Here is a 22,769-nt window from a genome sequence, read left to right on the forward strand (position 1 = left end):
TTCCACACATCAATATTTTGGTATGGAAGAGTAATGTATTTTGTCTGTAGGGGGCAAGAGTTTCACAGATTTACTTAAAAATAAAATAAAAAAATAAAATTTAAAGGAAAAAAAAAAAAAACTGGGTGTAGCTTAATAATATCCCTGCCCCACAATACCCCTCCTACTGACTGATAACCTGCCTAGTCAGGAATGGGCTTTATGTACAGCCCCACTACTTCCTGAACTTAAAGCAGCTCCTTTATTTCATGGTTTTCATTATTGGACACACTGATTAATCCAGGTGTGCCTGACCACAGTAGTCACAACAAAAAGTTGCAGGCACACCTGGATTAAAACAGAAGCCACTTTTACACAGAGATCCCAGAAAAAAGGCAAGATGGTGATCCCACCTTTTTTCCACCATTGACTGATTTACACAGCAAAGCCAAAGGCGTAACAAAGGTGAGACAGGCTGGACTTTTACACAGCGGACCTGCGTTCCGGAATCAAAAGGCCAGTGATGCAGCCCTCATTTTTAAATCCCCATGATGCGGGAGAGACAGCAGGCGTATAAGGAGACACTGGCATGGATTCTGCGGCCTGCCGCTGCCAGCTTTCTGCCCCGGGGGAAAATGGCATGTAGCTGCAAAATCATGTCAGTGCCTCCATGGTCACCTGCTGTCTCTCCCACGCTGGGGATTGCCATCACCAAAACGTCACACCTTAGTTGTGGAACAGGAGGTGTTCCTTTCACATTGCGTTCTGAACTCATGATCCCATCTTTATCATGGCTCTTGTTACTACTTCCAGAGGCATTACAAAGCTGCGATAAAGGTGGGACCAAATGATCCCACCATCTCGTTTACAGACGACGTTCCAGAATAAAGGCGAAATATTCCCGCAACAGAAGTGTTGTGTAAAAGGGGCTAGTGTGTCCAATAATGAAAGACAGTAAATAAAAGAGCTGCTTCAACTTCAGTAAATAGTGGGGCTGTACATAAAGCCCAATAATGTTGAATTTCAAATGAAAGTACACCAGATTAAACTAAATTACTGTCCTTTTTGGGCAGTTCAGTCAAATATTATTCTGCCCAAGTCTTAATTTTTAATCACACTTCGACAAATCAGGGGAACGGTCAGCCTAAAATTAATGCACAATGACCAGTGTTTTTCAGTTTAAAAATTTGTTTAATCATAAAATATACACTATTTTATTTTGTCTAGTGCATATTGTACAAATTGCTTGTTGTAATTGTGTTTAAAATAGTGTTTTAATGCATATTTAGGAACAAACATGGATATGCAATATTTATAATTTTTCCCTGCTACTTTATCTTATATTGGCATTGAGCAACTGTAACACAGTTTCCTCTTGGATTAATAAAGTAATCTGAATCTAAAATATTTTCTTTTAATGTTTTTTGGTTTTTAATGTTTTTTTTTGTTGCATCCTTTTCAATATACAGGTCTTATTTTTGTTTTAAAATTGTTTAACATCCTATTTTTTCCACTTTCAAATGGGAAAAACTTTAATATCAAAATATCTGTAAAAATCACTTCTAACTCAAGTCAAACTGGCAACTTCTCCTACATTTATTTTTCTGTTCAACCTGCTAGTACAAAATTGTGAACATATATAGTCATTCTCAAAATTATTCATGCCCTTGCCATTTTTGTGATTTTTGTTTTTGTGATGAAATGAGTTTCCTCAAGTTTGTTTGTGACTTACAGGTGATACACAAGTGAGGGAATAGCAACAAATGATACTTGAAGAAATACTTTATTTCAGGAGTATTTTACTTATGGATTTCCAGAAAATGCCATGTTCAAAATGATTCATACCCTAAGTTTACTAAGTCCAATGTCTTTTCTTAATAGTCTATGGAGTAGCCTTGGTTCTTGATGATGGTTCCTAATAGTGTCCACAGGTTCTCTTATGTTTCTTGTGGGATTTTGGTCCACTCTTCCTTGGCCTTGGCCTCCAGCTGGATCTGGTTGGATGGTCTCCTACCCATCAATCTGGTCTTCAGCTCCCTCCATAGATTCTCTGTATGATTTAGGTCTGGACTTTGACTGGGCAATGTCCTTGAACTGCTCTTGCACTACCTTGGCGGTATGCATGGGGTCAGTGTCCTGCTGGGACATCCAGTCAGGACCAATCTGGAGTTTCTCGGCAGACGCTTTCACATTGTCATTCAGGATGTTGGCATAGTCATGTTAAATTCATGATGTCTTGTAACTTGATGATGTTTCAAGTGCCAGTAGCAGAGAAGCATCCTAGCATTATAGGTTATAACCATAGCATTTATGTTGCCACCACCATAACAAAGATATGAGGGTATCACGAGCAACCATCCAGCAAGTACTGCACCAAGGAGGTCTCCATGGATGCAGACCCAGGAAGATGCCGCGACTCAGGATGAAACATAAGGAGGCTGGTCTGGCATTTGCTAGAGCTCTTCTTAACCAAGATCCAAGCTTTTGGTCATCAGTCCTGTGATCTGATGAAACAAAGATGGAGTTGTTTGGCTGCATGGATGTTGCCTACATCTGGAAAAAGCAAGGAGAAGCATACGAGCTGAAGAACACAGTCCCAACCATCAAGCATGGTGGTGGCAACATCATACTATGGGGTTGCTTTTCTGCTAGTGGTACCGAGAACCTCATCAAGATACAAAAAATGAAAAAGGAGGATTATATCAAATTCCTGGATGACAACATGAAAGCATCTGCTGAGAAACTCCAGATTGGTCCTGATTGGACGTCCCAGCAGGACACTGACCCCATGTATACCACCAAGGTAGTGCAGTAGTGGTTCAAGGATATGGTCCAGTCAAAGTCCTAGCCTAAATCATATAGAGAATCTGTGGAGAGAGCTGAAGACCAGAGGGATGGGTAAGAGACCATCCAACTGGACCCAGCTGGAGGCTTTGGCCCAGGAAAAGTGGACCAAAATCCCAAAAACAAACAAACAAAAAAAATCACTAAAAAATGGCAGGGGTAGAAATAATTTTGAGGACAACTGTGTAAACATATCTCTGACAAATTTGGTTCACGTGTCCAAAACGTTAAACTGTAAATTTTATTTTAAATATTTAGTGTAACTGTACAGTCTAGTCTAATAAAGTGCAACTAAAATTTACAAAAAAATCACATGGCAGCAAAAAATGCCACTCAGGTGAGTTAATGGCAAAATTGTAAGTATAGTTTAAGTCTTCTAAGTAATAAAAACCATCACCAAATATGAACATAAACAAAAAAATAAGACAAAAACATGGGTCCACAGTGTCCCTTGTTTCCTACAGGACAAACATGAGCCATGTTTTCTCTGATGAGTTTTCATTGGTTTTTAGTTTTCATTTACACAGATAAAACCATCTGAAGGATGAGTTCAGAGCTGCTGTGAATGTGTATAGACCATTTACCAACAATAAGTAAAAGACACAACAATCCGCAACAGTTTTTAAACAAATGTGTAGATTTTCAAGTGGACAGACGTCTCAACAAACATGTCTTGAATGAAACTTGGACATCTTGGTTTAGAGTCTGAAGCCCCTCAAGTCCCTAAAAATGAGTGCTTTCCTTGTACTTTTATGGATTAAGTATTTCTAATATTTTGAATCAGTCTTCAACCAAACTCTGTCTCTCTGAGTCTGTTGGAATTTGTTGCGCTTTCTATGTATTTTTGTGACACAAGTTAAGACCAAAATACAGACTTCATTAATGGAGTATTGTGCATTGAACACAATCAAGAATTAAGAAGCTCTTGATTAATACACACTTTGAAAAAAAAGAAACCACAACTCAATACCAAATACAAAATTTTAGGGACTTAAGAGGCTCCAATAAATAGACAAAAAAGAGTAAATAGGAGGGAAGAAAGTGCCAGAGAAAATGAGGCCGAGGAGTTAACCCCTGAGTAGAAAAACTGAAAAGATAAAAACAGACCGGCTTTCCAAAACATCGAGCAACTGGAAACACTGGTCAAATAAACATACAAGCAGCAAACAGATGGCAAAGACACATAACAGAAAACATGAAGGACCAGAGGCTGAAAAGAAGAAAGAACAAACAAATGCATGTAGTTACAAGAGAGATGGATGATGTGAACACACCTGGAAAATAAAAAAAACATGAATCAAGCAGGAAACAGGATGCATAAGAATCAAGGAAAAGAATAAATGATGCAACAGAAACATGACAGATGAGAGACTGAGGAAAGCAGAGAAAGAGGAAGACTAGTTGCACAGGCTTACACCACAATGACTTTCATTATTGTAAAAAAAAAAAGTGCCATTTTTCTTACATCTGAATCAAATATCACATTCTAATATGGATAATTAACCCATTAAATCAGTAACAATCCAAAGCCGTGGACTGAAGATGCAACTAACTATAAATAAACCAACTAAATGGGAGATTTTTAAAAAGGAATGCCGTTCTTTTCTATCATCCTTCATTCAATTCTTCATTTCCTCTCCATCAAACACCACAACAACCATGTTTTGTTGGTTTACTTTGACTTGTACATTCTTTTTAACAGTGGTTGCTTAAAGCAGAGCTTCCCAAACACTTTCAGCTCAAGAGCCAAAGGAGAAATTTTGTTTCCCCAAGACCATGTATTTGCTAAAAAATACTGTCAGAGCCAGTGCTGACTCTGACCACATGACTGGCTAATACACATTAGGGTTCTAATAAGCAAAGAAAGCAGGAGGTGATGCCTTTAAAAGCAGACAGGAGAACAGAGGCAGAAGAGCGTAGCCAACAGCCATGCAGACACAAAACCACGATGAAGATGATGTTGATGATGAAACCAAAGGGAGGTGATGAAGGTGTCCTGCCACTCAGAATTCAGGGCTCAGTGTTCATTTATCAGCGGACAACAGTTCTGTCCAACGCTGAGCTTTGATTTTCATCCTGTGTTTTTAATTTGTTACTAAGCATAAGGCCAAAGGTGATATATTTATATTTATTATAATATATTTAGCTAAACTAAATATGACAATGAACCAATGCAGTGACTAAACTGTCCAATCAGTTACTGCATGTTCTGACCCTTCGTGAGGGTACACAGCTGCCTACATTTCAAAGAGAAATATTTAGACCTTTTTGGAAATCATAGTTAATAGAACAAACACCAAATTTACAGCAAACAAATTTTAAAATTAAGCTTTTTTCATTGTAATCAAATTAGTTTGGATCATCTCTTCAGAATTTTAAATCCAGAACAAATTGTGTTCGGGATAGTTGTGTTGTTTATGTTAAAATTGTTTTATTTCTTTTACTATTCTGGAAATTCCATTGTGACATTAGATTTTATGGAGCTAATTTAAGACTTAGACAATTGTGAATGTCACTGATGGTATTTGAAGCCAACATTTCATTGGCTGCAGCTTCTCAAATGTAAATATTTGACATTCATCCAATATATATCTGGCTTTGGTTTCAGTCCATCACCCTTGGTATCTCATTACGTAATACAAAATCAGAAGAATTTGGGAAGAGTGGAAACTTTGAAGCTATACAATTTCCTTCTGAAAAATGTGACCCTGAATTCATCTGAGCAGGACACTGTTTTCATCACAGACGTCTTTCTGCTCAGAGATGAGACTGACAGACTTATGTCATGTTGGTGTGTACCTTTCTACCACAACTGGCTGAAAAACCAGTAGAGCAGAGCCAGGACAAGGCCCATGAATATGGCTTGGACAGGCTGCAATATGGAGGGCTATAGGGGGCAGGGAGAAAGGGGAGAGGGAGGAGAAATCAGCTGCAAATCAACCAAAAACCAACATGGAGGGTGGAGCAGCTACAGCCAGGGAAGGCACATTGGTTTCATCTACTCTGCAGCACACAACAGCCACATTCAAAAAACACCACAGAAAAAGTCCACAGGTGGACTTCCTGTAAGCGCTCAGACGGCTGACTAGGGTTTACATTAAGAAGGAGCGCTCATACCTGATATTTTACAAAACAAAGGGACCAAACACAAGCTTCTTTATGAAAAAAATGCTTTGCTTTTTTTTTTAATCAGCAAAACTCTGAAGAAACATGTAATGTTTTCAATTTTTCTGTACCAATCATCACAATCAGGACTGGTTAAAAACTGAACTACAACAGTGCAGAAAAACTTAATTGTTTTGGGAAAAACAAGATGAAAAAACAGGGAGGGTCAACTAGGAGAGTCAGGAGAGCAGAATTCCCTTTAATGTTGTCAAAATGCATTTAAAAGTTGTTTGGGTTGAAGTTGTATGAGGCAGATATCCATCGCCATAGTCCACCTACAGTAGAAGGGGGTCAGTTTTTTAAAGCAGGGATGAATACTGACAAACAGATAAACACTAATCCTGAGGAAGCAGCAAAACACATTTTAGACAGCCAAGAAACTATGTCTAAATTTTTATGATGGAAAACTGAAGCTGTTGTATATATTCCTATATTTGTGACACTCTAAGATGGTAGGAAAGTTTCAGCAAAACTAGAAACTGTAATCTTGTTTAACTCTAAGAGCTCACTGAATACCTTTATTATAGCAGAATCTACAACCTGCATCTGCAACTTCATGACTCCATGATACAATGTATTTTGTAATATTAGAAAAGATCACATTTTTGATTTGAGACTTAAAAGATAATTACACAATCATTGGCATCCACTAATCAAGTATGTATCTAATCTGCCCTCTAGTACTGTGGGACACAGTGCTAGATCCTTTGCCTTATGACAGACCACCTTGTAGACAGTACCATTGTCATGTTTGTTTGGCAGTTGCCTGGTGGTATTACAATATAGATGCCACACCACCCCGACCAGCATCCATCCCAGTGGGGTTTATTTTCCAATAGTAACCAGCTTTGTGAAAATTAAATTACTTATCAAACAGGTATTTCAAAAAAGAAATTAAAAATTGAACAACATATATTCATTAAAAAAAAAAAAAAAGAATTCAATTGCTTCTGCTGAATAAAGCAGTTGATTATATTCTAAGGTTTCCCATACAAACTTCAAAAACCACTTTACATAGCATTCCTTCATCAGTTCTTCTGGTGCATTTGGTTTGTTCCTCAGCCAAAAAAGAAAATGTATCAAAAAACACCATGTAGTCAAATGCATAACATTAAAAAATGAAAAACATTTATTTATGTATTTGGCTGTTGTCAAGTCCATATTCTTTTGGATATGCCCTGCATTTTTCAATCATCATGACGACTTTATGAATACACTGAGGGAGACCAAATATTAAAGAAAAGACTGTTTAAAATGCTATAGTGTTCACAAGAAATGATCCTCTTTCATTCAGACACAAAGCTCTGCTGGGAAGAAGGTTAAATTCAACACAACTCAAAACTGAACACACAAACACAAGGTGACGGTTGTAACCAGAGTGTAGTCATAAACTCACAGAGCTGGTCTTGTCCTGCAGTAGTTTCAGACTGCTTCTACACTGCTCCAGCTCCTGGTGGATGTTCAGCTTCTCCTTCTCTGTTCTCTCATAACGCTGACGGAGATCCAGCAGCTGAGACTGTGTGTCTTCATACTGCACAAATACACACACATACACACCTATTAAAACCTCTGAAATACAGTTAGAAGCAGAATTATTGAATCTCCAAGCAAATGTTGCTAAATGGCCAATACTAGTGATAAAAAAAAATCCATTTCAATCATACCATCATTTAAAGACAACTTATTCAAATACTCCTTTGTACTGAAACAAGATATTTTATCAAAACTTGTCAACATTTTTTAATAATCCTACATCACCCACCAGAAGAATTATTGAACCCCCTCCCTCTACCCATTAACCCCCAACATCTATTTTACTCAATATCTGACCTATTTTAAACATTGCCAACGTTAAATGATTGTTTGCTAATATAGTCTACAGCTCAGAATTAATCCTGGTCCTATTTAATTGTTTGTTCTTCTTCAGTTAGGTTCATATTGCCACCATACCTAAGTCAAAGGAGCTGTCATTAGAGCTCATAAGAGTGACTGAATTCCACAAGGACGGAAAAGGGTACAAGACCGTAGCTAAGACATTAAATGTACCTAGAGATACAGTTGCAAACATCATTAGAAAGTTTAAGACCAATGGTACTGTGGCAAACCTACCAGGACATGGCAGAAAAATAGGACCAATGGCCCTGTAGCTTACCGGCCAAATGAAAACCTTTGGGAAATGTATCCAGATGCCATTTATTATCACCCAGTTATGTGTATTTATTATATTGCAGATATAGCCGATGTTTTGGTCATATTCCAATCAGATCTGTAAAAAATTCAAATTCCAACTTGATATCATTGATACTTACTGATTTATTGTATCAATCCACTTCCTATCTGATATAATGGGAACATTTTTCAAAGTGGCACCAAATCCAGAATCAGATCCAGATCAAAATAATTTCAATACCTTGTGTTGACATCATCATACAGAAGCTGTATACCAAGTTTGAACTCAATCAGAACTGTAGTTTCGGAGATAACGACAATTGAAAATTTTTCCCCGTAAGAGCCCATGTTAAATTTTCCATAAGTTCCCGGATCCAGAAGAAGATCCTGATCAGCATATGGCCATTATGTTTTGGTCATCTCCCCATCAGGCCTGTAGTGTAGAAATTTCAACTTGATATCATTTATATTTACTGAGTTATTGCATCGATCCACTTCCTATCCCTTATAATAGGGACATTTTTCAAAGTCGCAGCAAATCCAGAATGAGATCCAGAGCCAAATAATTTCACTAACTTTTGTTGACATCATCATAAAGAAGCTGTATACCAAGTTTGAAGTCAATCGGAATTGTAGTTTCAGAGAAGAAGACGATTGAAATTTTTGTAACGGACGACAGATGACGACGACAGACGACGACGACGGACGCCGCATGACAACAATAGCTTACGGCCTGTCGGCCGGTCAGCTAAATAGGAAAATTATCCCTGCTACTGCAAGATGGCTTGGAAGACAAGTGAATAAAAAACCCAGACTTACTGCCAAGAACTTGCAGGAAGAGCTGGTAAGAGCAGGGACTGATGTTTCTGTTGATACAGTATGGTGCACATTACACAAGCAAGGTCTACATGCCAGGACCCCCAGATGTATACCCCTCTTGACCACCAGGCACAAAAAAAGCTGACCCCAGTATGCCAAAACCCATCTGGATAAGCCTCAGAAGTTCTGTGACTCTGTTTTATAGTCAAGAGACAAAACTGGAGCTCCTTGACTCAATGGATCGGCGCTAGGTTTTGAGGAAGAAAAATGAAGCCTATGTGGTGAAGAACATTCTACCCACAGCGAAGCATGGGGGAGGCTCAGTGATGCGTGGAGATGTTTTGCTTCCTCAGGTATGGGAAACCTTCAGCATGGAGAAGGGACAATGAATTCTTATATGTATCGGGAAATTCTGGAGACTGTGATGCCCTGAGTGAGAAAGCTTTGGCTTGGATGTAACTGGTTGCTACAGCAGGATAATGACTGAAAGCACCGTTCAAAGTCCACCCAAGTCTGGTTCAAGAAGAGGTCATGGAAGGTTTTGAAATGGCCCTCGCAATCACCTGACCTTAACCTAGTGAAAATCTTTGGTGGAACTTGAAGAAGGTGGTTGCAAGGCAACAAAACTTGACAGAGCTTGAATAAAGTTTTTCAAAGTCAAAGTCATCTTTATTGTCAGTTCTGCCATGTACATTGAATACAGAGAGAGCTGAAATTACTGGACTCTAAGGCCCCACAGTGCAGTAAACATAAAGTGCAAATAACACGGAAAAGTGCAAAGTGCAAATAACATAGAAGAGTGAGAAGGTAAATATAAAAGAGTGCAATAGAGGAGTAACAAAGAAAAAACAAGGTGCATCACTTGCACTAACGTGGCGATGGTTTGGGGGGGGGGGGGGGGGGGGGTGTTAGAGTCCTGAGTGTGAGTGTGTGAGGGGGGGTAGAGCAGGGAGGGAGTTCAGCATTCTGATAGCCTGGTGGAAAAAGCTGTCTTTCAGTCTGCTGGTCTTAGCCCTGAGGCTTCACAGTCTCCTCCCTGATGGCAGGAGGCTGAAGAGGCTATGAGACGGGTGGGTGGGGTCCTTTATGATGTGGACGGCTTTTCGGGTGAGGCGGGTGTTATAGATGTCCTGAAGGGAGGGGACAGGGGCTCCAATGATCTTCTCAGCTGCTCTCACTACACGCTGGAGGGTCTTTTTGCAGGATGCGGTGCAGGCACCGAACCACACAGTGATGCAGCTGGTCAGGACACTCTGGATGGTGCCTTTGTAAAAAGTGTGCATGATAGGGGCTGGGGCTCTGGCTCTCCTAAGTTTGCGGAGGAAGTATAGGCGTTGCTGGGCCTTTCTGGCCAGTGATGCGGTGTTTATAGACCAGGAGAGGTCCTCCGAGATGTGCACACCCAGGAACTTGGTGCTGCTCACCCTCTCCACAGCAGCACCATTGATAGTCAGAGGAGCATGCTGGGTGTGCACTCTCCTGAAGTCCACCACCATCTCCTTTGTCTTATCCACATTCAAGGACAGATTATTGTCCCTGCACCACATCACCACGTGGCTCACCTCACTCCTGCAGTGGGTCTCGTCGTTATTGCTGATCAAACCCACTACAGTTGTGTCGTCCGCACAACTGTATTTTGATCTTGATAGTGGATCTGTAGTGGATCGATGCAATAACTCAACTGTAATTGATCTGTTTCTGAGTGGTTTGCATCATCAAAAGTCCTTTTAGTGTCATACAGTTTGGCGAAGGACAAAATTTGCATGGAGGTTCAATAATTCTACTTCCAACTGTACATCACTAACTGCACATCCACAATGGTATTTCACATCCTGTCAGGAAGTGTTCTTGCATCATTTTCAACTATGTAAAACAAATGACTGACTCCTTCCATTGTGCCAAGTGACAGGTTTGCTTTTCAGTCCTGTTTAGTCATATTAACAGTCCATTGTCATATATACTGTTGACCATGTCATCTTGATTGGTAGACCATGGGTTCAGCTGTTTTGCAAACTACTTGTAAGGAAGAACTCAGTGTGTCCATTTTGTTGGGATGCCCTTAGGGATCCATTTTGGGTCCAATGTTGTTCTCCATGTACAAACTTGGTGAAAACTTATAAATCGCCGCTTTCCATTTGTATTCTGATGACATTTATCTAATGTTCATCTGCTTCAGTTGAACACACTCTGGAATTTCTACAGTTTGCTCCTGATATTGTTCAGACAAATTCAAGTTCATGATTTTCTCAAATGGTAGGATAACATACAATCTCCTCAAGACTAAAATTGCTGTACCGGTGCTATTATTGATTAAAACTTACTACACAATGAGGGTTTGGTTCATAAACAGGAACTAAAACTGGGTCTCTCCAGGAACAAATCATGTTTTTAGCTTACCGACTGACAGGCCGTAAGCTATTGTCGTCATGCGGCGTCCGTCGTCATCTGTCATCGTCTGTTAGAAAACTTTCAATCGTCTTCTTCTCTGAAACTACAATTCTGGTTCACTTCAAACTTGGCATACAGCTTCTTTATGATGATGTCAACAAAAGTTAGTGAAATTATTTGGATCCAGATCTCATTCTGGATTTGGTGCCACTTTGAAAAATTTCCCCATTATAAGACATAGGAAGTGGATCGATGCAATAACTCAGTAAATATAAATGATATCAAGTGTAAATTTCTACAGTCCAGCCCTGATGGGGAGATGACCAAAACATAATGGCCACATGCTGATCAGGATCTTCTTCTGGATCCGGGAACTGACGGAAAATTTCACATGGGCTCTTATGGGGAAAAAACTTCAGTCGTCTTTTTCTCCAAAACTACAGTTCTGATTGACTTCAAACTTGGTATTACAGCTTCTTTATGATGATGTCAACACAAGGTATTCAAATTATTTCGATCCGGATCTGATTCTGGATTTGGTGCGACTTTGAAAAATTTTCCCATTATAACAGATAGGAAGTGGATTGATACAATAAATCTCTAAGTATCAATGATATCAAGTTGGAATTTGAATTTTTTACAGATCTGTTTGGAATATGACCAAAACATGGGCTATTTCTGTAATATAATAAATACACATAACTGGGTGATAATAAATGGCATCTAGATACATTTCCCAAAGGTTTTCATTTGGCCGGTAAGCCACAGGGCCAGTGGTCCTATTTTTAGCTTACTGGCCGACAGGCCGTAAGCTATTGTCGTCATGCAGCGTCCGTCGGCGTCAGCGTTGTCATCTGTTGTCATCTGTTACAAAAACTTCAATCGTCTTCTTCTCCGAAACTACAATTCCGATTGACTTCAAACTTGGTATACAGCTTCTTTATGATGATGTCAACAAAAGTTAGTGAAATTATTTGGATCTGGATCTGATTCTGGATTTGGTGCCACTTTGAAAAATGTCCCCATTATAAGCGATAGGAAGTGGATCGATGTAATAACTCAGTAAATATAAATGATATCAAGTGTAAATTTCTACAGTGCAGCCCTGATGGGGAGATGACCAAAACATAATGGCCACATGCTGATCAGGATCTTCTTCTGGATCTGGGAACTTGCGGAAAATTTCACATGGGCTCTTATGGGGAAAACATTTCAATCGTCTTCTTCTCCCAAACTCCAGTTCTGATTGACTTCAAACTTAGTATACAGCTTCTGTATGATGATGTCAACACAAGGTATTGACATTATTTCCATCCAGATCTGATTCTGGATTTGGTGCGACTTTGAAAAATGTTCCCATTATAACAGATAGGAAGTGGATTGATACAATAAATCAGTAAGTATCAATGATATCAAGTTGGAATTTGAATTTTTTACAGATCTGATTGGAATATGACCAAAACATGGGCTATTTCTGTAATATAATAAATACACATAACTGGGTGATAATAAATGGCATCTGGATACATTTCTCAAAGCTTTTCATTTGGCCGGTAAGCTACAGGGCCATTGGTCCAATTTATTTAAGCTTACCGGCCAACAGGCCATAAGCTATTGTCGTCATGTGGCCTCTAGCATTGCTGTTGTCTGTCATCGTCTGTCATCTAATTTTCTCCTATATGTATGCCCCAGCGAATCCATGTTACTGGCTCTCCTTCTTCCCCGGAGTCTCTGTGCTTTATCGGCTCACAGGTTTTCCCAGGATCATCAAATGTTTTCCCATGGATCAACTCCGGACCTGCTGCTGTGGTCCTGCCTCTCTGCTGCCTTTTTCATCATCACTCACTCAACCATATAGTTGTGATAGTGCTTATCACATAGTTCCACTGATGGTAGAGGTTTCTATTATTTGTGGTAACTCCCCCTCTAAACACCTGCCTGTACTTTTCATCCACAGCTGTAGTCAACTGTAAGACTGAACCTCAGAGTGGGCTAACTAAAACAAACCTGAGGTCCAGCAACTTGGTCTAAGTATTGTGGACTGCTGATTCCAGCATCCATATTGGCAACACTACTGATGATGTGTCCCAAAATTGACATCCTTCCCATGTCTAAGATACAACTCCCTTCCCCCTCTCAACATCAAGGTAAACCTTATGTGCATACCATCTATTGACACAATGGATGGTTTAACATGATGTCTAATGTTTCATGATTGTGTTGTGGTACATCCACTGTTGGTGCTTATATTTGTAGTGATAGTATGCTCACTGTTAAGACTTGTATTTGTAGTAGTAGGGGTGAAACGATTCCTCGAGTTATTTGAGTACCTTCATCACAAAATTTGATCAAGGAATTTTCTCTGCTTCAAGGAATCGCTTATTTAATTGTAAAGCTCATAGCACGGCATTTCGTACGGACTACTTAATGGAGCACAACGCGCTTATGTCACTCACGTAAAGGAAGATGACCGAGGACGCGGAAGTGTTCGGTTGAAGCGGCGGAAGGACGGAAGAGGTGAGCATAGACAGTTGAGTGAATACAGCAATGATAACGAAAGACAAAAAAAAAAAAAAACACAGTAAAAAACAGAAAATGTCCAAAGTGTGGAAGCATTTCAGACTGAACAGCAAGGCAAACACCGTGACATGTATCCATTGTAACACGGTCCTTCTATACCACAACAGCACATCTCCGATGTAGTATCTTCTCCTAAGACACCCAGAATGGAGCAGAGGACCCGAGATGAAAATAAAATTAATGTAGCACAAATCTATGAGAGTAACGTTAATGTACCTTACTAACATAACGTTAGCCCTGTGGAGGGCTAGGTTTCTGTTAATTGTGGCTACTGTCGGATGTGTGGCTAGTTTATTACAATTGTGACAAGCATAGATTTAGGCAGCGAGCCATGCACCCTCGATTTGCACGGTTAATTTTCCAAAAGCATGGCCAAAATGGTGCACAGCTTGGTTAAAGTTTTCTCTTACCTTGTCACAGCCTAATTTTGGTAAAATCCAACTACTTTTTCCAAAACACTTTTGTTGTCTTTTAAGCTCACCACAGAAATTCATTTATTTTTCTTTCAGGTCAGGTCTGTGACATGGTCCTGAGTGGAACATGTATTTCTGAATCATATTTATATCCAGCAACACAACGCTAACAGTAGCTGATGTGGAACTGCAGCTAATGGGTTTTCAAATATGTTGATTTACTTTGAAATATTGATCAATGTCCCTCCAGACATTCATTGTCCATTACCTTTTCAGCTGTTGAGCAAACAGGATTTGTCAGATTCCTTATATTGATGTGATGTTCAACAAATCTAAGTGACATTATCCTTAGCAAGAACAACATTTGACCTCCCAACCCTGGGAAAGACATCAGAGGAAAATGGGCCTCGTGTGAAAGCAATCCATGCCCTCATTGAAGCTCAAAGTCAGTTGAACAATTTGGAACACTTTTTAAACCAGACTTCTGAGCTATTTTGTTGAAACGAGGTTCCTTTGTGTTTCATAAAACATAAAGATATGACCCAGTTTGACTGAGGATTCAATAACAGTAAGAACATTGTAATAAATAACCCAAACTGTGCTATTTATGGGCAAAATAGTAGAACGTATACATCTGTGTGTACGTGCCCGCACGCACCTCTCTATGTAATGTGTGTGTCTGTGTGTGTGCATTCATTCATCCATGCGTATGCGCATGGGCGTGCATGCCTCTCTCTGCAATGTGTGTGTCGCTGTATGTTTCTGTCTGTATGTCTGTGTGCATGCATATCTTTTTCTGTAGTGTGTGTACCTCTCGCTACAGTGTGTGTGCGCACATACAGGTGTGTGTGCATGAGTACCTCTAGCTGCAGTGTGTGTGTATGTGTGGGTGTGCATGTGTGAGTACCTCTCTCTGCAGTGTGTGTGTGCGGGCCTGGGCCTGATCCAGCTGGCTTTTCAGCCTGCTTGCATCCTGAAGGTGTTGGTTCTCCAGCGAACCCAGTTTGTCCTGTAGAACCTCCTCCCTCTTCTCCAGAGATTCCAGACTGCTGCTGAGGACCAGACTCTGCTCCCTGGTGCTGCTCAATGAACACACACAAATGCACATCACTTATCTGTGAACATGTATCTGCCATAACAACAGCATGTTTTCAAAGAAACCCCATCATATCAAACAGCCTCTCCAAATCTCCAAAAGAGATTGAAGACAAGTTATTGCATTGTACTTGAACATCCTCAACAAACATGAGGCAATGCAGGGCAAGGCAGATTTATTTATATAGCACAATTAATACATAGGGCAATTCACAGTCCTTTACAAAAATGGAAAAGAGACAAGTTAAAAACACACAATTACAATTAAAACATAATCAACAGAACATATGTAATAAGCAATTAAAATAAAGAAAAAGAGAAGAGGGCAGATAGAACAATTTTAGTTGTTCCATGCACAGCTGAACATAGCTGTTTTCAGCCTGGACTTAAACACTGGTAGAGTCCTGTCTCGCATCATCAGACAGCTTGTTCCAGAGTTTAGCTGCATGGAAATGAAAGAAAGCTTTACCATGTTTAGTTCTGTCTCTGGGCACCACAAAAGACCCATCTCGGAGGTTCTCAGGGTCTGAGATGGTTCATATGGGACCAACACGTCAGAGATGTACTTCGGTGCTAGACCATGGAGAGACTTACACACGAGCAGAGCAGATTTAAAGTCTATTCTCAGAGCAACAGGAAGCCAGTGCAGACCTGAGCACAGGACTAATATGGTCGTACTTCTTGGTTCTAGTCAGGACCTGAGCAGCAGCACTCTGGATGTACTATAGCTGTCTTATAGCTCTTTTGGAGAGTCCAGTGAGAAGGCCATTACAGTAGTCTAACCTGCCAGAGATAAATGCATGGATAAGTCTCTCTATGTCTGGTTTAAACAGTAAACCTTTGATTCTAGCAATGTTTTGAGATGGTAAAAGGTTGATGATGTTATTGATTAAATGTGGCTTTTAAAGTTTAGGTCTGACTCCATTGTTACTCCTAGATTTCTAACCTGATTATTAGCTTTTAAAGTAAGAGATTCAAGATGACTGCTGACACTTTCTCTTGGTTTTTGTGGGTCAAAGACAATAACTTCAGTCTTGTCTGAGTTTAGTTGGAGAAAGTGGTTTTGCATCTACAGTGATCTGTTGGAGGCAGTAACAGAGTGAGTCCACGGGCCCATATTCGCCTGCTGTCAGCAAGATGTAAATCTGAGTGTTGTCTGCATAGCTGTGGTATGACACGTTATTACTGCATATTACTGGCAGGGGGGGCAAAACATAAAGACTGAACAAGAGGGGTCCCATGATGGACCCCTGGGGGACCCCAAAGGTCAATGCCATTTGGTCTGACACACAGTTTCTGATTTGAACAAAGCACTTCCTGTCCTCAAGATAAGACTTGAACCATTTCAGGGCAGGACCAGAGATGCATACGCAGTCCTCTAACCTCTGTAACAAGATCCATCATTAATCTAACATTAATCAAAAGGCATTTTAATAGTCTAAATCGGGGGTGTCAAACATATGGTCCGTGGGCTAAAACCAGGTCACCAAAGGTTCCTATCTGGCCCGTGAGATTAATTTGGGAACTGCAAAACACTGCAGATGTTAACAGTCAAGGGTGCCAAACTCATTTTAGCCCCAGTAAAACAGTAAACCAACAGACCAGTAAAACAACGGCATAACAACCTATAACTAATAACAAATGCACCATCGAAACTCTAAAATTGTATGTAAATATTACGCATGTTTTTAAATGTTTGGTGCCTTTGTAGAGCAACTGTGATCTGTAATGCAGATGGGAGACCTCGGTGAGAACTGTGAGGAGGCACTGTCTGACCCCTGAAGTGGCTGCAAATTTTATTGAAGTTTTACAAAAATAACCACCAGTTCCTTTTTCTGCATCCTGTGATTTTATTGTTTAAAATTTTAATAAACTAAAGTCAAGCCTCAATGCGGTAGCTCCACTGGTTACAAAAAAGGTAAAAAGAAAGCCTACACCCCCATGGAGGAATGAGGAAACCTCGAACCTTGAAAAGAAAATGCAGGATGGCTGAAATAAAATGGAGGAAGAACAAAATAACAATAAACCATCAATTATTCCTTGAACAACTTCAAATATACAACAAGGCAGTGAAACAAGCAAGAAACACATATTTTGCTAATATCGTCTCTTCCCATAAAAATAATCCCAAACTCCTTTTTTCCACAGTTGACCATTTAATTAACCCGGATATCAACAGACACTCTGCCACAACTGACTCCTTGTGTGAAAGTTTTGCAGACCACTTCAGTAGCAAAATCAATTTTATTAGATCCAGCATTTTACCTGTCCACGAGATCATTTTTAATAAGACTGAGGGTCTACTTATACCTGATGAAACACTGGACAGTTTTGCCCTGATTGATGCTAAGATACTTGGTAGAGTTTTCTCCCAAGTAAACCCAACCAACTGCCTTTTAGACCCAATTCCCACATCACTTTTTAAGTTATTCTATGGATCCTTTGAAGGTGAGCTTTTAAACTTTGTTAATTGCTCTCTTCAGACGGGCACCTTTCCCACTGCCTTTAAAATGGCAGTGGTGAGGCCCCTTCTGAAGAAGAGCAATTTGGACCCTGACACTTTTAATAACTACAGACCCATGTCCACCTTACCTTTTTTAAGCAAAATTTTAGAAAAAGTTGTTTTTAATCACTTGAACAACTTTTTAAATAAAAATACAATTTTAAAAAAATATCAATCTGGTTTTAGGATTAATCACAGTACAGAGACAGCTCTTTTAAAGATCATCAGTGATCTCAAGTGCAACTTGGACTCACACAATATCTCAGTCCTGGTGCTACTGGATCTGAGCACTGCTTTTGACACAGTAGATCACCAAATTCTTTTAAACAGACTGAGACACCTGGTCAGCCTCTCTGGTACTGTTTTTAATTGATTTCAATCCTATCTCCAAGATAGAAAATTTTTGGTAAGTATGGATACATGCTCTTCAGCGATCCATGAAATTAGATGTGGTGTGCCCCAAGGCTCAAGTTTAGGCCCCATACTTTTTAACCTATGTATGCTTCCACTTGGGGATATCATCAGGAGACATGGTGTCAACTTTAACAGCTATGCTGATGACACACAGCTGTACATTGCCATATCTCCTGAAGACATTCAGCCAATTGATGCCCTTTTTAACTGTATTTTAGCCATTAAAACCTGGATGGCAGAAAACTTCTAGCAGCTCAACCAGGGCAAAACTGAAGTTTTAGTTATCGGTCCTGAGGCCATGAAAGAGAAATACTTACCAAAACTACAAGCGTATTCTTTTAACCCATCTGAACAAGTAAAAACCTGGGCGTTATCTTCAACTCTGTACTCACTTTCATCCCACATATTAGACTCATCGTAAAAACAGGTTTTTATAATCTTAAGAATATAGCCAGAGTCCGTCAAGTTGTCTCTCGAGCCAACACGGAGATGCTGATGCACGCTTTCATTTCCATTAGAATCGACTACTGTAATGCCCTGCTTTCTGGTCTTCCCAAAGAGAGAATTTCACAACTCAAACTTCTTCAAAACTCAGCTGCTCGAGTGCTGACGAACACCAGAAGGCAGGCTCACATTACAACGGTTTTAAAAGAACTGCATTGGCTCCCCGTGCATTTCAGGATTGATTTTAAGGTCCTTTTAATAATTTTATTAGCCTACCGGCCAACAGGCCAAAAGCTATTGTTGTCATGCGGCGTCCATTGTCGTCGTCTTTCGTCGTCTGTCGTCGTCTGTCGTCCGTTATAAAAATTTCAATCGTTTTCTTCTCCGAAACTACAATTCCGATTGACTTCAAATTTGGAATACAGCTTCTTTATGATGATGTCAACAAAAGTCAGTTAAATTATTTGGATCTGGATCTGATTCTGGATTTGGTGCCACTTTGAAAAATTTCCCCATTATAAGAGATAGGAAGTGGATCGATGCAATAACTCAGTAAATATAAACTATATCAAGTGTAAATTTCTACAGTGCAGCCCTGATGGGGAGATGACCAAAACATAATGGCCACATGCTGATCAGGATCTTCTTCTGGATCCGGGAACTTACGGAAAATTTCACATGGGCTCTTATGGGGAAAACATTTCAATCGTCTTCTTCTCCCAAACTCCAGTTCTGATTGACTTCAAACTTGGTATACAGCTTCTTTATGATGATGTCAACACAAGGTATTCAAATTATTTCAATCTGGATCTGATTCTGGATTTGGTGCGACTTTGAAAAATGTTCCCATTGTAAGAGATAGGAAGTGGATTGATACAATAAATCAGTAAGTATCAATGATATCAAGTTGGAATTTGAATTTTTTACAGATCTGACTGGAATATGACCAAAACATAGGCTATTTCTGTAATACAATAAATACACATAAATGGGTGATAGTAAATGGCATCTGGATACATTTCCCAAAGCTTTTAATTTGGCCGGTAAGCTACAAGGCCATTGGTCCTATTTTTTAAATGTCTTAATGGTCTTGCTCCTTCTTATCTTTTAGATCTGCTTTTTCCATATGAACCCTTGTGAACCCTTAGGTCCTCTGGCATTGGCCTTTTACTTGTTCCAAAAACCAACACAAAAACTCATGGCGAGGCAGCTTTTCAGCATTATGCTCCTCGCCTATGAACAGCCTGCCAGGGAACCTCAGGGCAGCAGAGAATGTAGAAATTTTTAAAATCAGGCTCAAGACCCACCTCTTTAATTTGGCTTTTAACTAATGCCCCTTTTATCTGATATCTTAACTTTCCACTTCTCTTATTTTTTTTTTAAATTTGACTTTCAACCAATGCTTCTGTTTTATCCTTTTAATGTTTTATAGTTATATTATATTTTTATATACGTTTCTTATATTTAGATTCTTTGAACCAATGCTTCGGTCTTATTTTAACGTTTAATATTGACATCATATTTGTATATTTGTCTTATATTTAGATTCTTTTATTCAATGCTTTTGGTTTTTTTTTTATCTTTTTAATGTTTCTTATCTATATTCTCCAGTGTTTCATCAGAGGGAGCCCTCCACACCGGGGGGCAGTTGTGGCGCCTTCCTTCCTTGGGCTCTGCTCCTTTCTGGTGGGTGGGGGTCCCTGCTGCCACAATGCAGTGGCAGTTGGCCCTCTTTCAGTGGTCAGGATACAGCACTGTGTCGCTGGCGCCGGGTTGCCAGGGTCAGTGGCTGCCTCCTGGTGTGGATGGACCCCTAAAACAGCGCCTCCTCTTTTACTTTCTGGTCCTCTCGTGCTCAGTCAGTCTTTTTAAATGTACGTGGGCTTGTGTGTGTGTGTGTGTTGGGGGGGGGCTGATTTTTAAAGTTATATGTAAAGCACTTTGTGGTACGTCCTCAATGAATGAAAAGTGCTATATAAAAAAAGATTGATTGATTGATAATGCAGATGTATAAATGATAAGCTGAGGCATGATATTGTTAAAGTTGCACTTATTTCTGGAAGACATTTCAGGTTGTTCATGGTTTATTTTATTCATATTTTTTTCTTTGTAAATGTAAACATTTTCAAAATTAAATTTTACTTTTAGATTTGGAGTTATGCTATTATTTTACTGGTCTGGCCCACCTGAGATCACATTAGGGTATATGTGGCCCCTGGACTAAAATGAGTTTGACACCACTGTTCTAAATAAACTTCACAGCCACAAACTAGTAAAGACAGTTTTAGATTTTACAATGGGTGTATTTTTTATCATCTCTGAGGCAATCTTATTTTCAGTGTCACAGTTATTACAAGTTAATTTCATTTCCAGATGACAGCACGAAGGGCTGGGAAATAAAATATTACGTAAAACTATGTCACAGAACACATCATTGTGGCACACATTTTTCTTTTGACTATGTGTTCACACAGTTATTGGATTCATTTTGATTTACTGCTGTGAAAGCCAGGGTAGGAAATCAGACAATGCATGTCCATTTTTTATTTGTTATTTAATGGTATGTATGTATATATATATATACATACATACATACACATACACATACACACACATATACATACATACATACACACACACACACATATATATATATATATATATATATATATATATATATATATATATATATATATATATATATACCGAACCGTTTCAATACACATCTGTTCGGTACACAGCTGTACCGAAACGGCACAGTATGATGAGAAAAAGAAATAGGAACGAAAGACGTTGTTCGATGCAGAACTTTAAATCCACGCAAGTTCCACACGGACATATGGAACTAGCGCACAATGACGCGAAATATTAAATAGCTGCTTCCATAAGGTTAAAAAAAACAACAAATATGATGTGAACCTGAAAGAAAGAGACTGAAGACCCTCCACCATCATTACAGTCCAGTTTGGGATCAGTTCAGGTTCAGGTGAAAGACAACAACGAGGAAAGAGAAGATGAACGTTGTTTGCCGCCTGTGAACTACGATAGTTCTAAAACACTGACAATAGCTCTGTCTCTGTTTCTCTCTCTCTCACACACACACACACACACACACACACACACACACACACACACACACACACAGTATAATAGAGGAATAGAACCCAGGAGTTGGAAGTTGGAAAGGAGTTGAAAGGATGTGAAGTTTCACACCAGCGTTAGTTATTACGTTAGTTATGGACCGAACCCCCACGTATCCCCCCCGCACGCATCTGACAAAAAAAAACAAAAAAACAAAAAACCCCTCTGTGTTTTTGACAAGTCGCATCCTGCGCACATGCACACGCACGCGCACACACACACACACACACAAGTACACACAAGTGTCCTAAACAGTTTTTTCGCTGCCCTAAAATAAATAATTAGGTTAATTTATTTGTCAATGTTGCTCTTCAGTTTGTTTAAAGAAAATACCAGTTTGCCCTCTTCTTAATGTTGCACTTCATATGGAATTTTTTTGTTATTTTTATGCAGAATGTGAACTGACAGAACTGTGATTTGATTTTTGTTGTTTGTTCAAAACTACCTTTAAGAGAAAAGTGCAATACTAATGTTTAAAATACATCTAGTAATATTTTATTTATTTTCTATTTGATTTATAGCAGCAGAATTATATTATTCCTGTTTTTCTATATTCTATTGTCTCCAAAAATTTGTGGAAGAATGTTCAAAAATTCATAAATGCATTAAAGACATTTTGAGGGGTTTTCTTTCTTCCCATACTGAACTGAAAAAAAACGAACCATGGCTTTCAAAACCGAAAACGTACCAAACCGAAAATTTTGTGTACCGTTACAGGCCTAAAATATATATATATATATATATATTTATTTATTTATTTATTTAATTTTTTTCAGAGATCAACTGATATGGATTTTTTTTTAGGGCCGATGCCG

At 39.2% G+C, this 22,769-nt stretch overlaps 1 protein-coding gene across 4 annotated transcripts in view; it reads right to left on the reverse strand.

The window, feature by feature from the left end:
- slmapa (sarcolemma associated protein a) overlaps positions 1-22,769 on the reverse strand; it is a 148,292-nt gene that overhangs the window by 7,564 nt on the left and 117,959 nt on the right. For all 4 annotated transcript variants that reach the window (XR_003935505.1, XR_003935504.1, XR_003935506.1 and 1 more), the window contains 2 exons: positions 15,265-15,436; positions 7,385-7,519 (listed from right to left, as the gene is read on the reverse strand). Coding sequence is in view for 1 of the 4 variants with exons in the window: in XM_030135349.1 (XP_029991209.1) it covers positions 7,385-7,519; positions 15,265-15,436 (307 nt within the window). In the remaining 3 variants the exon portion in view is untranslated. The remainder of the gene's footprint in view (positions 1-7,384; positions 7,520-15,264; positions 15,437-22,769) is intronic.

This window comes from Sphaeramia orbicularis, chromosome 5 (genome assembly GCF_902148855.1).
Source record: "Sphaeramia orbicularis chromosome 5, fSphaOr1.1, whole genome shotgun sequence".
In the NCBI taxonomy this organism is placed as follows: Eukaryota; Metazoa; Chordata; class Actinopteri; order Kurtiformes; family Apogonidae; genus Sphaeramia; species Sphaeramia orbicularis.